Source organism: Odocoileus virginianus, chromosome 20 (assembly GCF_023699985.2).
Source record: "Odocoileus virginianus isolate 20LAN1187 ecotype Illinois chromosome 20, Ovbor_1.2, whole genome shotgun sequence".
NCBI lineage: Eukaryota > Metazoa > Chordata > Mammalia > Artiodactyla > Cervidae > Odocoileus > Odocoileus virginianus.
The window spans coordinates 54,653,923-54,670,372 of NC_069693.1; the positions used below are offsets into that span (position 1 = coordinate 54,653,923).

Consider the following 16,450-nt stretch of genomic DNA (forward strand, 5'->3'; position numbering starts at 1 on the left):
GACTGTGCCTATCAAAGGGGGAAGGCTGGAGGAGGAGTGAAGGAGGAGATTGGGATTGAAAAAAAACAACAAATTGTAGTAAGGGCATTTCATTTCATCAAACTTTCATTTCCATCTACGTATTTTTAAAATATGAGGGTGTGTGAGTTTATGTAAACATGCAGAAGTATATGTGCATGAAACAAATGTGTATGTAAATAAGTCCTGAGTCTGAACCACTATAAGATGAATTTTTCATGGTGTGTAATAGTAGAAAAAAGGGGTTACAAACTCTCCTTTGTAAATGTTATTTTCTTCTGGTTTGTACACTAATTGAAATAAAGCTATTTAGAATGTTAGAAAATAAAAAAAAGGGAGGGAGCCTGCTGCACAGCGGGGTTGGAGAGGCGGTGGGAGGCGGGGCACAGATGCTGCTGCGGCCCGGCTGAGCCTGCCCTGCTGGGGAGCTGCACACGTTCCTTTCTCACGTCCGCGGTCAGTTCTGCTCCCTCCCGTGGAAGTGAGAGCCTGCCCTGCCTCTTCTAGCCAGCCCTCCTGGACCAAGTCCTCCCCGTGAACTTCACTTTCTTAAGACCCTTCCGTCGGCCTGCAGGATGCCACCCAGGTGCAGGAGTGGCCTCCCCGACACCAGGCTGTGGACACCTTCTGGGGCATCCCCGCTGGCCCTGCCTGTCCTCTGCTCCCCACTTCCTGTCCGGGGCTCCTCACACCCATGTTCTGCTCATGGGCCCACAACCTCCCCTCTGCCCATCCCAGGTCCTTGCACTGGCTGCCTGGCCTCAGCCTGCGGCTCTAGGCTCTGGTCTGTGATTCTACAGAAATGCAGGGCATGCCCACAGAAACACGTGGCCATATGCTCTGCCCACTTCCCCATCCTCACCTCTGACTCACCACCCTAGACACCCTAACTTTCCAGCTATTCCTAAAGCCTCACGTTCAAGGGCACCTGTGTGCCAGGCACAGCACAAGTCTCATCTCAGGAGGCCTCATGCCAATCCCGAGACTCAGGGCCATTTGATGGATGAGGAAACAGGCTCAGTGGAGTCAGCTGACTGTGTGGGGAATAGCAGGGCCCTGGTTTGAGCCGGACGCCAAGTGAGAGTCCCAGAGATGGAGTAGTTTTGTAGGGTGGATTGTGGCCAAGCCGGGGGTGACTACCACTGCCACTTATAGTTCCCAGTGGAAGCTGAGCAGAGAGTCAGGCAAGACAGGGTTTGCCCGTGCACAGAGCTGGAAATAAGCCACTAATTCGCTGCACGTTGCTGACATCACATCCTTTTGAAGGTCAGTGGTACAGTGGGGCTGAAGGGAAGGGAGGAGATGAATTCTGAGGATGAGAAGCTGGGTAGAGGCTGGTACCATTCCTGGGGGCCCTGAGGGTGAGAACACTCCACTGACTCAATTTGGTTGTAGAAGTCAAACCTGTGAGCAGACATTGCTCCTTTCAGGGCCAGGAATGTTCCTTCAGGTGAGAGCTGCAAAATGGAAAAGCGCTCCATCCCCTGTTTAGTCATTAGAAGCCCAGTCAGTGGATCAGACTGAACTGAACACTGGGTCTAGTTAAAATGCTCAGGCCCCGCAAGTAGGGACTTCCCTGGTGGCTCAAATGGTAAAGAATCTGCCTGCAATGCAGGAGACCCGGGTTCGACTCCTGGGTCAGGAAGATCCCCTGGAGAAGGAAATGGCAACCCACTCCAGCATTCTTGCCTGGAGAATCCCATGGACAGAGGAGCCTGGCAGCCTGCAGTCCATGGGGTCACAAAGCGTCGGATATGACTGAACAACGAACACTTTCACTGCCTTTCCACAAGGAGGCTTGGGTCAGGTCCTCCCTTGCTCATCCTTCCATTGACGAGCACCTTAGCAGCATCTTTTGATGGAACAATCATGACTCTCACAAGCAGAGCTACGCAGCCCATCAGAGGCACAGAGACCATCCTCATTTCTGAGCCGCCCCCAGGGCCCCAGTTTCTTGAGTGTCCACCTTGCCTGCACAATCACATAAACACAGAGGGGGCAGAGAGTTAAAGGCAGCAGTTCCTACTCTGCTTTCTCTTGCTGTCATAAATCTCTGCAGACTTAAGAAGCAAACAGAAATAGCCCCAGCTCAGAGATCCTCTGCCAAATTCAGCAGCAAGATATTTGGGGATTGTTGACCCGAGATTTTCCCGTCTGTCTGTCCTTGGTCCCCAATCCCTGGCTCCTTTCCAGAAAGTGACACCTCTTTGCTTCTCGCCCACTTGGACCAGTGGGGAATTTCTCCTGAGTGGTGGCCTCTGCCACTGGGTCATTACTGGGCAAGCGGCCCTTCGACTTTGTCAATCAAGAGATCAATTCCCCTTTATCATCGTAACTTCTGTTTCCAGTTGGGCCCTTGGCTCTCCTGCACGTCTTCTCGTTCAGAATCCCCTCGTCTCTGAGAACTCATTCATGCCACAGCTTTAACCACCACCACTGAACTCGTGACAGAGGGATGAGGCGATTTCAGCAAGCCCAGCACACAGTAGGCTGCTTAGTAAAAGTTCACTACCGACGCCTCCCACTGGCACTTAGCAAAACCACCTCTAGGAAGGAACCCTTTCTCTATTGTTTTCTCTCTGCTCTCTCCTGCTGGCTAGGTGTTAATTTCCACTTGGCCTCAGTTTCTTTATTTGTAAGATGTGGAATTTCCATCTTGCTGGATACACATTAAATGGTCTCACTAAGATGCTCTAAAGAGCGAGAGGACAGATGCACACCTGGCGTGGGACTCACTCCCCGCCCCTCTCTACGGACTAAAATACTTCCCAGTCTTTGAGCTCCCACGTGGGGGGTGGGAGACTGTCCACTTGGTGCTCCCTCTGGTCTTTTCTCTCCTCTTTATTTTTAAAGCCCTTACAGTCAGATGCACACAATTCAAAGCTTCGAACTCATCCACTTTGTTTCCTCTCCTGAAACAAAGAGCATACTCATCTCTCTCCTCCTGAAAAGAGAAGGGGGGAGTGACATAAAGGCTATGTCTGTATTATAAATATCTTTTCCCCATTCTCTTTAAAATGTCTGGTTCTAGGCTGCTGACATGTTCAAAAGAAGCAGACTGACTGGTTGATAAAAGAATTTCCATCCCAAGAGATTTTACGCTATTATTTTTTCTAGTTGATTACACACAACATTGTGTAACAAATAATATCCATGGATCAGAAAAGAAGGAAAAGTCACTCTGCATTCCACTCCTGTTGCATCTTAGTGGGTGGATCTTTTTCCCTTTCATTTTATGTCCTTACACGCCAAGGATTTATACAAAGCTGTGATCACAGTGTAGCTGGAATTTGGCATACTGCTTTTTTCCCTCAATATGCTACTATGGATATTTTTTCATTTTCTGACAGAGTCTTCATAACTAGCATTTTTTTTTTAGGGGCTGCATAATACTCAAGTGTGTGGGTGTAGTGTAATCTACTGAGCCATTTCCCTTCTGTTACTGATGGGGGCTGTTCTGGATTTTCGCTATTACAGACGATGCTGTAATTCACCCTGTTGGTCCATCCTGGGTGCCTACAGTGAGGCAGAAGCAGCGCTTGGCTCTGCAAACAGGCAACATGGACCTGTGGCTTTTATCTTCTTTTGGATTATTTCCTGAGGGTAGGATTCATGGGACAGAGAGTATAAATATACCTGTGACTTCTCAAGTCATTTTTAGGCTAATCCTAGGACCTCTACTTAAAAACTCAAGGAAGTGTTGGAGGTCATGTTTGCAGGATGGTGGTCGGATGAGATGACTCTCAGACGCTGTTATCTTCTGCTTTTCTGACATCAGCAGAAATCATCGATTCTGGGCTAACGGGAGCAGGTCAAGTGAGGGGATGAGGGGATGGTGCAGCTCCTGGGGTGTGGGGACCACAGAGGCTCCCTGGTATGGACTGTCTGTCACCTCTTCAGAAGAGCTGCCATCCCCTGCTTCTCTCCTGCTCCCACCTCCCAAATCCTCTGACCACATCCTCCAGCTGCACTGGTCTCCTTGCAGATTCTGGAACTGACCAAGTCTCTCCCGACCCTGGGCCTTAGCACATGCCATTCCCCTTGGTCAGAAACGCTCTTCCTTTGGCCTAATTCTCATCCCTCAGTTCTCAGTCCGAATCTCACCCTTTGATGGATGACATGTCTGATTTCCCCATGTGCCTGTGCTTATTTCACTAGCACCTTGCATTTCTCCACCGGAGTGCACACCAAAAGTGCAAAGCAATGAACCTTTCAATATCTTTTGTCCTGTCTTCCCCACTGAGACTGTCAGCTCCATGAAGACAGTGATTCTCAAGGTGGTTTCTGCTGGACCTGCTACCCTAGCAGAGTACCCGGCCCACCTCAGATGCTTGGTACTGACTAAGCTGATCAGGGCAGGAACAGAGGAGAGGATGCTTGCAAAAATATCACTTCAGAGGATGAAAGAAAAGAGGACGGGGGGATCAGATCACAGCTTGAAAGATGCAAGTTAAAGGAAGGAAGGAGCTTCCATTGTGGCTACTCAGTAAACAATCTGCCTGCCAAAGCAGGGGACTTGGGTTCAACTCCTGGTCCGAGAAGATCCTAGACGCCACGGAGCAACTAAGCCCATGCCCACAGCCACTGTGCCTGAGTGCTGCGACTCCTGAAGCCTGTGCCCCCAAAGCCTGTGCCCCACAACAAGAGAAGCCAACACGAGACGCCCGAGCACCACAACCAGAGAGTCACTCCCACTCGATGCAGCTAGAGAAAGCCTGCGAGCAGCATCATCAAAGGCCCAGCGAGCCAAAAAAAAAGAATAAAGAACCACCTGAGGTGTACAAAAGCAGGCAAAAGTATATTCTGAAAGTGTTTCAGACTGCTATACATAAAATAGATAAGCAACAAGGATTCACTGTATAGCACAGGGAATTCTATTCAATATCCTGTAAAACTATACTGGAAAATACAATCATCTATACTTAAATTTTTTACAAAATGCCTGCGATCTCTGGACATCTGAGAAATGGATGGTGAAGTTCTAATATCTAGCTTTAAAGCTCTCATGGGAAATATTGGGGCAACCTTAAATAGCATGTAGATCTCCCCATTCAAAAATCTAACAACAAATGGGAGAATTCAGACCATCAGAAGGCTTTCTTTTCCAAGAAACTTCCCAAGTTTCACCTAATATGCTCCAAATCTATCACTTCAAGCAACCAGATCTCCCGTCTTGCAGCCCTTCAATTTTTCATCTTAATCAGGGATGTGGAGAAAATGGTTTCTTTGTTATGATGCTAGCTGGACAACCTAATCCTGTGTAGCTTACAGTTTTGTGCTGGAAACTGAAAATACATGAACAGTGGCTCTGGGATGTGGCTGAATCCTCCCAGGGGCTGTGGGTGGAGCAGGGCCTGGGAATCAGCCTTGAATGCTGAGAATCAGCAGGGCGGAGACCCACAGATCATCTGCAAGTGTGGCGGCAGCTGGGTGTGCCATCTGATTCCCTGTGGTGGCGTGCACATGGCCATGATCAATAGCTTCAGGGTCACAGGTGGAATGCGGATCCGATTATAAACCAAAGTCTCCCTGTGGAGACCGCAACAGCCAGCAGACTGACACCTCTGCCTTCAGGCTCCCGTCTCCCATTCATTCTCCCTGCAGCACCAGCGACTGTTCCAAACCCGCGTCCCATTTGTTGCCACCGTGGTCCTTTGGTGGCTCTCAGTCACACCCAGGTTGGAGTCCACGCTCCCTGGGGCTGTTATGTGAATGAGTGAGAAATAAACTTCTCTGTGTTACGGTAGTGTTGGAGCAGCTCTTACAATTCAGCTTGGTGAGTTACTTAACTTCTCAGATCCTTGGGTTTATCCTCTCCAAAATGGGGATAACAATAAGGCTGTTGAGAGGATTAGATGAGCAAATTCCATGTGAAATAGCCCAGAGCTAGTAATATGCATGTTCATCATTATGGCATTATGACTCTGAGAAACAGTGTGTGCATGCTCAGCTGCTGCGTCGTGTCTGACTCTGCGACCCCACGGGCTGTAGCCTGCCAGGCTCCTCTGTCCATGGGATTTCCCAGGCAAGAACACTGGAATAGGTTGCCGCTTCCTTCTCTGGAGGATCTTCCCAACCTAGGGATCAGCCGGAGTTTCCTGCGTTGGCAGGCAGGTTCTTTACCACTGAGCTGATGACTGTTATTAGCCCTCCTCTAAATGATGCTCCTGTTCTTTAAGAGGGGGCTTCCCTGATAGCTCAGTTAGTAAAGAATCCACCAGCAATGCAGGAGACCCCGGTCTGATTCTTGGGTTGGGAAGATCCCCTGGAGGAGGGATAGGCTACCCACTGCAGTATTCTTGGGCTTTCCTGGGGGCTCAGCTGGTAAAGAATCCGCCTGAAGTACGGGAGACCTGGGCCTAGACAGTACATGGGGTCGCAAAGAGTCAGACACGACTGAGAGAAATTCTCTAAGAGAGAAGCGCAAGGACCATCCCGGTGCCTTTAGAACAAGCATCTTACCGCTTCACGTCCTGCACATAGTCTGCATTTCTGTCCAAGAGGTGGGTCACGGAGTCCTTGATGGCTTCATGCTTGAAAGTAGAAGCCGTTCCAAAGACAGTCACGCTGGGGACAGTGGAACACAGCTGAGCCACGGCTTGGCCCTAGAAGTGAAATATCACAGACAAGTCACACAGGAGAGCCACCACCCGACAGCTAGTCTTGCTGGGTGAAAAGCAGGATTTCTCAGCCTTGGCACTATTGACCTTTTTTTGGCTGGATTGGTCTTCATTGCAGGGGGCTGAACTGTGCATTGTGAGATGTTTAGCAGGGTCCCTGGCCTCCACCTACTCAGTACCAGCAGCAAGCCCCCAGCTGTGACACCCAAAAATATCTCCAGTCAACATCGCTCACTACTAGAGAGATGCAAGTCAAAACTACAGTGAGATACCACCTCATACTGGTCAAAACAGCCATCATCAAAAAATGCACAAACAAAAAATTCTGGAGAGGGTATAGAGAAAAGGGAACCCTCTTGCACTGTTGGTGGGAATGTAAATTGAAACAGCCACTATGGAGATACCTTTAAAAAAACTAGGAATAAAACTACCATAGGACCCAGCAAGTCCTACTACTGGGCATATACCCTGAGGAAACCAAACTGAAAAAGACACAGATACCCCACTGTTCATTGCAGCACTATTTACAATAGCTAGGACATGGAAGCATCCTAGATGTCTATCAACATATGAATGGATAAAGAAGCTGTGGTGCATATACACAATGAGACATTACCCAGCCATAAGAAGGAACACATTTGAGTCAGTTCTAATGTGGCGGATGAACCTAGAGCCTATTACACAAAGTGAAGTAAGTCAGAAAGAGAAGAACAAGTATCGTATATTAGCACACATATATGGAATCTAGAAAGAGGTACTGATGAACCTCTGTGCGGGGCAGCAGTGGAGATGCAGACAGAGAGCAGATTGATGGACACAGGGGTAGGGAGGAAGGAGAAGGTGGGACAAGGGGAAACATGGACACTACCGTGTGAAAAAGAGCCCACGGGAATTTGCCGTAAGACTCAGGGAGATCAAACTGGGGCTCTGTGACAACCTAGAAGGGTGGGATGGGCTGGGAGGTGGGGCGGAGGTTCAGAGGGAAGGGACATACGTGTATCTGTGGCTGATTCACGTTGGTGTATGGCAGAAACCAATACTGTGGAACAATTACTTTGCAGTTAAAGAATAAATGAATTAAAAAAATATCCTCAGACATTTCAAAATGTCCCCTGGGAAACCCAATCTCCCCTGGTTGAGAATCACTGGTATAGAGGAAGGAGAACCAGCAAAACCCTGGTATCAAGACAGAACAATGATCATTTAATCATCTGGACTTTAGGTTCTCCATCTATAAATCAGCACTAACATTACCTACACCCCAGGGATCTTGGAGGATGTCCTAGTTTGGATTCCCCAGAAGCAGATCCTGAGGCAAGGATTTTAAGAGCAAGTCCTTTATCTGGAATAGGATCACAGGAAATACCCCAGGGTATTAAGACAGAAATAGAAGGCAGTCAATAAACAAATCAACCCTGAATATTCATTGGAAGGACTGTTGCTGAAGCTCTAATACTCTGGCCACTTGATGCACAGAGTTGACTCACTGGAAAAGACCCTGATGCTGGGAAACATTGAGGGCAGGAGGAGAAGGGGGCGACAGAGGATGAGATGGTTGGATGGCATCACTGACTCAACGGACATGACTTTGAGCGAACTCCGGGAGATGGTGAAGTTCAGGGGAGCCTGGTGTGCTGCAGTCCATGGGGTCACAAAGAGTCCGACATGACTTAGTGACTGAAAAACAAACAACAACAGCCTTTGTCTGGAATAGGACTGCAGGAAACACCAGGATATCAAGACAGAAATAGGAGGCAGCCAATAAAGGGTGTGTTTATCAAGTCAACATCCACCATGGTAACTGGAACTGGGTCCCTCTGAGGAACTCCATGAGCAAATGTAGATTACACCTGGGATTATCCGAACCAAGTGATGAGGAAGCTAGAGTATTTGTCCACCAAATTTTCATCTGATATGGGTTCAGGGCTGCTTCTGCAGCAGTAACCCTTTGGCATGTCTGGCTTGCCCTTAGAGACCAAATGTGCTTCCACAGTCAGTTAGGAGCCCTGAGTGAGCAAACTGCAGCATGCTGAGTGCAGAGAAGGTATGATGTGCCTGACAGCATCTGCTCCGGGGGCGTGAAATGAGGTGACGTGTAACACAGGTCGGCGCCTGGCACAAAACATGGTACACAGTCAATGTTAACCATCCATGCCCCATAGTGGCTTATTACACCCAGAGCTGAGCTGTCCAAGCATAGGAAGAAAAACCCAGTATGTGGAGTTTAAATATCAAATGGTTCAAGAGAAATCACAAAAGTAGTTAGGAATGGGTAATCTCCCCATGTCCTTTTTCAGTATGGTCAGAAGTTTGAGTCAGTGGGCAAAATACTACAATCGCATGCATTCACAAACCTTCCAGTAAAACCCAATTTGCTAATTAATTTGCATCCTAAAACCAAATACTATCTTTTCCCAGTGTTCCATCAACCATCTTCATTTCTGAGGCAGAAATTATTAAGGAGGGAAATTATTCCACCAAAGGCATCTGTGATCTGAATTACTGCCTCTCACTTTATTTACATTTTCATGTTGCTGGACTCAATCAGGCTGGCAGGTCAGTTTGTGGCAATACGATTCTTCCCAACATTTGCAATTTAAGGCAACATTGAGAGCATCAGAAAATGTCGGATTTATAAGCTCATCCAGTTACCCCCTCCTCCTCATTGTTTTATAGAGCAGGAACAGGGGACTCTGAAAGGTTAGGGTGACCCAGTTCTTCTGAGGCAGACCTGAGATGCAAAGCAAGGTCTCTTGACTCCCAGCTACTGCCATTTTCTATTATGCCATGTTGTCTACTTATTTTGACATTTCGAGCTAAGTGGACTTTTAAGTTTCCATCTAAAATAGACACATTACTGACATGCTCGCTTGGAGGTCAACATTTTAGAACATGGTCATGAACCTGAGACTCTAGATGGGCTGTTCTTCTCTGCTCTAAGAATAGCTTTGGTATTTTGGTTAATTTCTTTTAAAAAATTTTATTTATTTATTTTTGGCTGCACTGGGTCTTTGTTGCTGCATTCGGGCTTTCTCCAGCTGTGGCTAGCGGGGGCTACCCTCCAGCTGAAGTGTGAGGGCTTCTCACCGGGGCGGCCTCGCTGGGTGCAGAGCCTGGGCTCCCGGGCGTGCAGGATTCAGCAGTCGCACCTGTGTTTTGGCACGCGGGCTCTAGAGAGCGGACTCAGCGGCTGAGACACACGGGCTCAGTAGCCCCGAGGCCACTTGGTTTCCCCTCAGCTGCCCCAACCAGGGGCCGAACCCGTGTCCCCTGCATTGGTAGGCAGGTTCTTAATTACTCAACTACCAAGGAGTTGGCTCATTTCTGTATCTCCTCATTTTAGAGAACAAAAACGGGGTTATCCTTCCTGTGCGTGCGTCCTGAGCTGCTTCAGTCGCGTCTGACTCTGTGTGACCCTGTGGGCTGTAGCCCACCAGAGTGTAAATATCAGCAACCAACGTGACGATCCTTGAAAATTCGACGGGTACCGTTAGTATTGCTGGGGTGGGAGCTTAGAGCTGGTGCTCATAGCTGTGTAGTCCCTCCTGCCTTCCGTCCTTAAACAAGTGAGTGAAAATCACTCAGTCATGTCCGACTCTTTGCGACCCCATGGACTATAGCCCGCCAGGCTCCTCTGTCCACGGAATTCTCCAGGCCAGAATACTGGAGTGGGTAGCCATGCCTTTCTCCAGGGGACCTTCCCAACCCAGGGATGGAACCCAGGTCTCCCACACTGCAGGTGGATTCTTTGCCATCTGAGCCACCGGGAAGCCCTTAGGCAAATCTGACATTTATCCACTCCACTCCTTTGCAGATTCCTACTATATGCTACCTCGTCACACTGTGTAGTAGATGCTGGAGCGGCAGGTTCCTGATACACCTTCATCTCTCTAGCCCCACCGAGGCCCACAGTTGTGTATTGAACTACATCTTAGCAGCCGTCTTCACCCGGCTCTCCAGAAACCACACATCAGACTCAAGCGATCCAAAACATAACTCATGGCTCTCTCCAAATGAGTCACTCCTTGTGTGAGCTTGCAAGGACTGCCGTCACGAAATGCCACAGACTGGGCGGCTTAACCAACAGGACTTTGCTGTTTCACGGTTCTAGGCTGGAGGTCTGAACTCAGAGTGTCAGCTCCTTCCAATGACCGTGAGGGAGGGAGCAGACCCAGGCCTCCCTCCCCGCTTGCAGATGGGTCTCCTCACACTGGTCTTCTCTCTCTGTGCCCGTCTGTGCCCACAGACCCCCTTCTTGTAAGGATAGCAGTCTTGTGGGTTTAAGGCTTACCCTCATGACCGCATTGTAACTCGATGACCTCTGGGAAGATCCTGCCTCCAAACAAGGGCACATTTTGAGCTGCTGGGCTTTAGGATTTTAATTTATGAACTGGACGATGGCAGAGGGACATGATCCAACCCCAAACACTCCTCCCACTGCATTTCCGGCCTCAGTGGGTGGAGCGGCACCATTCACGCCTTGCTAAAGACAGGAAGCGTGGAGTCGTGCTGAACCCCTCTTCCAGCTGGCACAGATGTTGCTTCCACTCACCATCCCTTGTGACCGCCACTTCCTCCCCTGGACTATGACGACACCCCTCTCACCAGCCTGGCTGCTTCCACGTGGACTTCACAGTGTGAAGGGTGATGTTCCTCAAACACACCACTGAACATTTCCTCATGGGCTGCAAGGCTGCCCAACGCCTGTCCTGCCTTCCAGATGAAATGCACACCGTTTACTTGACCGCACAAGGCCAGCCCCTCGGGATCTGACCCAGTCACCTCACTAAGAGACAGCCGCCGCCTTGCCAATATCCACTCCCTAGCTACACACACTTGAGCCATCACTGACAGTGCCCTGACCCCCATCCCAGGCGTTCTCAGAACAAGCCTTCAACCTTTTACTGAGGAAGGAGCTGAGGTTCCCGGAGGCCAGGGGCCTGGGCCAAGGCCAGCAGGGTGCGATGTGGCAGAGCTTGATGTGCTGTGCTCACCGGCTGAGCGACCCTGAGTAACCGTCCACTCCTCTGCATTTTATAGCATGTACATCACATGGCATGCTATATAAATTCTAGGATTGCTGGAGGACATAATGCATCCACAGGCTTAGCACAGGGAACACTCAATAAGCATCTGCACTCATTACCACTAGGCCTCCCATTGCCATTTTTCTCCATATTATTACGGTTATACGGGCAGGGGGAGCAGACCCACGATCTACCCTGCAGCCCCGCATGCTGTTTGCAACAGTGCCGGTTTCCCCAAATGCTTCCCTTCTCCTGTCACAACCTGGTTGTCCACTCCCTTCTGCAGCTCACAGTACTCGCTCTGAGGCCGCCCGTCTGCCCAGCATCCCAGGCAGAACCTCTGCCCTCTTCCAGGGCCGCCACTGAACGTCCTCCAGGACAGCAGCCACCACTGCTTTCTGCGGCTGCTCACTGACCCATCATGCGCCTCAAGGGGTCCGAGACGGTGCCTCGTGGGCTCCGCACCCCAGTGCCCAGGGAAGAGCCTGGCACGGAGCGGGTGTTTGGTAAAATGTGTTGAATCGACGCACGAGAAATAACAGGGGGGTTGACGTAATGGGGAAGCCCCTTGTTACTTTGCAGATTTCTTTGTTCTTTAGCTTTGCAGAGCGGGAATAAAGCAGAGATTTAACACTCAGCATAACGAGTCTCTGGCCCAAGCAGAAATTTACCATTTTCATTTTAAAGAGAAAGATACATGTGGTAATAAAACCAAGTGACAGAAGTGACTGGGTTACCTACATATTTATATTATTATGTAATATATGTGAGCATTATATATAATATATAATACATAAATATATCATATAATATAATTACAGTCAGCCCTCATGGATACTGATTCTGCATCTGTGGAGGCAGCAATCGGTGATTTGAAAATATTCTGGAAAAATAAATTCCAGAAGGTTCCAGAAAATAAAACTTGAATTCACTTCATGCTGGCAACTATTTACATAGAATTTGTCTTGTATTAGGGCTTATAAGTAATCTTGAGATGATTTAAAGTACATGGAGGATGTGCATAGGTTATATGCAAACGCTATCCCATTTTATATAAAAGACTTGAGCAACCTTGGATTTTGATTTCTGTTGGGGGAGGGGTGTGGCCCTGTAGATACCAAGGGACAACTGTGTATATATAATTATATATACAATCTAAAACTAGTATTATATGTATATACGTATAGGCTTCCCAGATGGTGCTAGTGGTAAAGAACCTGCCTGATAATGCAGGAGACAGGAGAGATGTGAGTTCGATCCCTGGGTTGGGAAGAGCCCCTAGGGGAGGGCGTGGCAACCCAGCCCACTATTCTTGCCTGGAGCATCCCATGGACAGAGGAGCCTCGTGGGCTACAGCCCCTGGGGTTGCAAAGAATCAGACACAACTGAGCACACATGCATGTATATAATATAAATGCATATATAGTTAGCACAGTATACAAGTCGTACATGTAGTATTATAATGTCATTATTATATAAATAATGATGGGTAGTAAACACAAGCTCAGTACACCTCTATCTGCAGCACTCCCACCCCCTCTTTTAGCTCTTAATTAATTCACTCAGGCAATGAGAGGCCCTGCAAGATCCTCAGTGATTGTCTAAAATAAATAATGCTCAGCATTCTGTATTTAAGCAGAAAAGTGCTCTCCCTCACATTTATAGAAAATCTGTACCCTCCTTTCTCCAACTCCCAAGGTGAATGCAAGATCAGCATCTAATTTATCCTCGGTTTCTCCCACGTGCCTAGCAAACAGCATGGACTCAATAAACATTTGCGGAAGACGGAGTGAATTTTCAATAAAAAGGATTTTGCAATTTACCTGCAGACCCAGAACATAAAATGAACAAGACAATCCAGTCTCCCAGCAACAGCAGTAAATGGAGATTTGCATGTACTTGTTTCTAATTGATTCCCCTTCCCTCTGTAGGATGTAAGAGCTCGCAAGCCTCTGCCTCCCTTCCCTGCAGCTGACCGTGCAGCGCTAACAGCGGCCGTGGTTCCTGCCTCCCACCGTGTGCCAGGTACCGGGCTGAAGAGCTTCCTTAAATCCCTACATCACGTGCGGGACACTTTGTTTCTCTCTTATACCTGAAAACGGGGATTCAGAGAGGAAAAGGAACCCGTCCAGGGTTATGGCACTTGTGCGTGGTAAGGCTGGGGTCAGACTCAGCTGTCCCCGACTCCTCGGCCGCTCTGCTGTTAGTCTTTCTGGCCATCCTGCTAAGCACTCAGAGAAGGAAATGGCAACCCACCCCAGTACTCTTGCCTAGAGAATTCCGTGGCCAGAGGAGCCTGGTGGGCTGCTGCCTGTGGGGTCGCAGAGAGTCGGACACGACTGAAGCAGCTTAGCAGCAGCAGCTAAACAGTCAAGTTGCTGACATGGAAATCTTAGAGAATGCCATGGGTCCTTGACATCAGTCTGGCAGGCTTCACTGATCCACTCTGGATAGCTCTGTCTCAGGTTAAGATAGATGAATGGATTTCAACCAGCTCGGTCCTAATCCCAGGACTGTTGAGGTCTCCTCAAGCAGAGCACAGACAGTGGGAAATGCAAGGCCAATAATTATGAGGGAGTTGTTTAGGAAGGGGGGTTGTTCCTGAAATTCAGCTCTTATCAACAGACAGGCAGTTCAAAGCAAGATCTTATTTCAGAAAACCTGGGCACAGAAGATGAACAATTTGAGGAGTAGGTGGTTGTTTTAGTTACTGAGTTGTATCCCATTCTTTGAAACCCGATGGACTGTAGCCCTCTAGGCTCCTCTGTCCATGGGATTCTCCAGGCGAGGATACTGGAGTGGGCTGACATTTCCTTCTCCAGGTGATCTTTCCAAGGTTCAAACCTCCATCTCCTGCTTGGCAGGCAGGTTCTTTACCACTGTGCGACCTGGGAAGGTCAGAGGAGCAGGTACATCTGTATAAAAGGCTTCGTACCTGCCTGAGACATATTCAGTATGTTGAATGACAATTTCTAACACAGCTGTCCTGGAATCAGGACTGAGCCTGGTTGAAATTCTGGTTACCCGCTCCACCGGAGTTTAGAATAGATGCTCTCCCTTATATGTGGAATCTAAAAAGACATGATACAAATAAACGTATTTACAAAACAGAAGCAGATTCACAGACTTAGAGAGGAACTTATGGTTGCTGGGGAGGAGGGGCAATGAGGGAAGAGATAGTTAGGGAGTTTGGGATGGACATGTACCTACTGCTATATTTAAAATGGATAACCACGAGGACCTACTGTATACCACAGGGGACTCTGCTCAATGTTATGTGGCAGCCTGGATGGGAGGGGGGTTAGGGGGAGAATGGAAACATGGCTGAGTCTCTATGTTATCCACCTGAAACTATCACAACACTGTTAATTGGTCATGCTCCAGTACAAAACTAAAAGTTTAATTTAAAAAAATCTAAAAGAAAAATAACAGACTGTTGGACACAGTAGGGGAAGGAGAGGGTGGGATGATTTGAGAGAAAAGCATTGAAACATATGCATTACTGTATGTGAAATCGATAGCCAGTGGGAGTTTGATGGATGACACAGGGAACCCAAAGCTGGTGCTCTGTGACAACTGAGAAGGGTGGGATGGGGAGGGAGGTGGGGGGGATTCAAGAGAGAGGGGACCTAAGCATACCTAGGGCCGATTCATGTTGATGTATGGCAAAAACCATGAGACTACTGTAAACAATTATCCTCTAATTAAAAAAAAAAGAAAAAAAATCTTTGATTATGGAATAGGCACTCCTGTCAGGGCACTGAGATTCAGGATGCGGCATCAGATTCTCAAGTAAGTGGGAGACAATGGAAAGATGGCCTCAAAGGGCCTCTCTGATACAGAGGTTCTCTACCTCCTCACCATATACCACAACTCTAGCTTTGGACAGACTGAGCATATGGAAAAATGCCAAGTCTTTCCTAAGCACCACACCCTCTCACCACAGGACCTTTGCACATACACGTTCCACTGCCTGTAGCCCTCTCTCCTGTCTTTTCTCTTGGCTGATTCCCAGTCAACCCTTAAACCTCAGCCTGTCACTTCTTTGTCACTCATTCCATCATTAGAGGGCTATTTCATGACTGCCTCTAGTACATTAGACCCTAACTCTAACCCTATGGGAGTTTCTGGAAAGATAAAGGTGAACAAGTTATAAACGGTTCCTATCACTTTGGAGCTTGCATTCCTCTAGAGGCAACAGATATTAATAAAATAAAGATACTATTAAAAGCACAGTCATACACTTAAACCAATGGAGTGAGAATGCCAATTCCAAGCACTGAACCACTGGGATAAGGCCACGTTGGCACACTGCACTCTTCAAATGTGTGGGAAATAAGGGCCATGCACTTAACTGCACGTGGACACACGAAGGGGAAGACTAGACAAGCTGGGAACTTGAACTTGATCCCCGTGGTCTCTCCAGTGCCATGATTTCTAGGTCACACGGACTGGTTCTTAGCTGGTCTATAAAAAATCTGTTTGAAAAGCCTCCCAAAGAGAATGAGACTTTACACAGTATCCTACATTTAGTGGATAATGGAATTTTCTACTGTTAACTTGACATTTCTGAGATCAGTTATAGAAGAGAATTAGGGTTATCTCTTCCACGAGTTGTTTTCACTTTTGAAACAGCTCCCGGAAACCACCAATCATTCTTGTGGTCAAAGAATGGAAAAGAACAAGCTTGGTGGGCACATAGAGGAGATGCCTGGAGGAAACAGTGAGGGTGGATTGTTCTGTTCCCAAGAACCGTCAGCTAACTTTTTCATCTTCATCAAGGCA

At 48.1% G+C, this 16,450-nt stretch overlaps 1 protein-coding gene across 1 annotated transcript in view; it reads right to left on the reverse strand.

The window, feature by feature from the left end:
• Positions 1 to 16,450, reverse strand: part of VAT1L (vesicle amine transport 1 like) — a 166,378-nt gene that overhangs the window by 87,536 nt on the left and 62,392 nt on the right. The window contains exon 4 of the mRNA XM_020915714.2: positions 6,481 to 6,623. Coding sequence (XP_020771373.1) covers positions 6,481 to 6,623 — 143 coding nt within the window. The remainder of the gene's footprint in view (positions 1 to 6,480; positions 6,624 to 16,450) is intronic.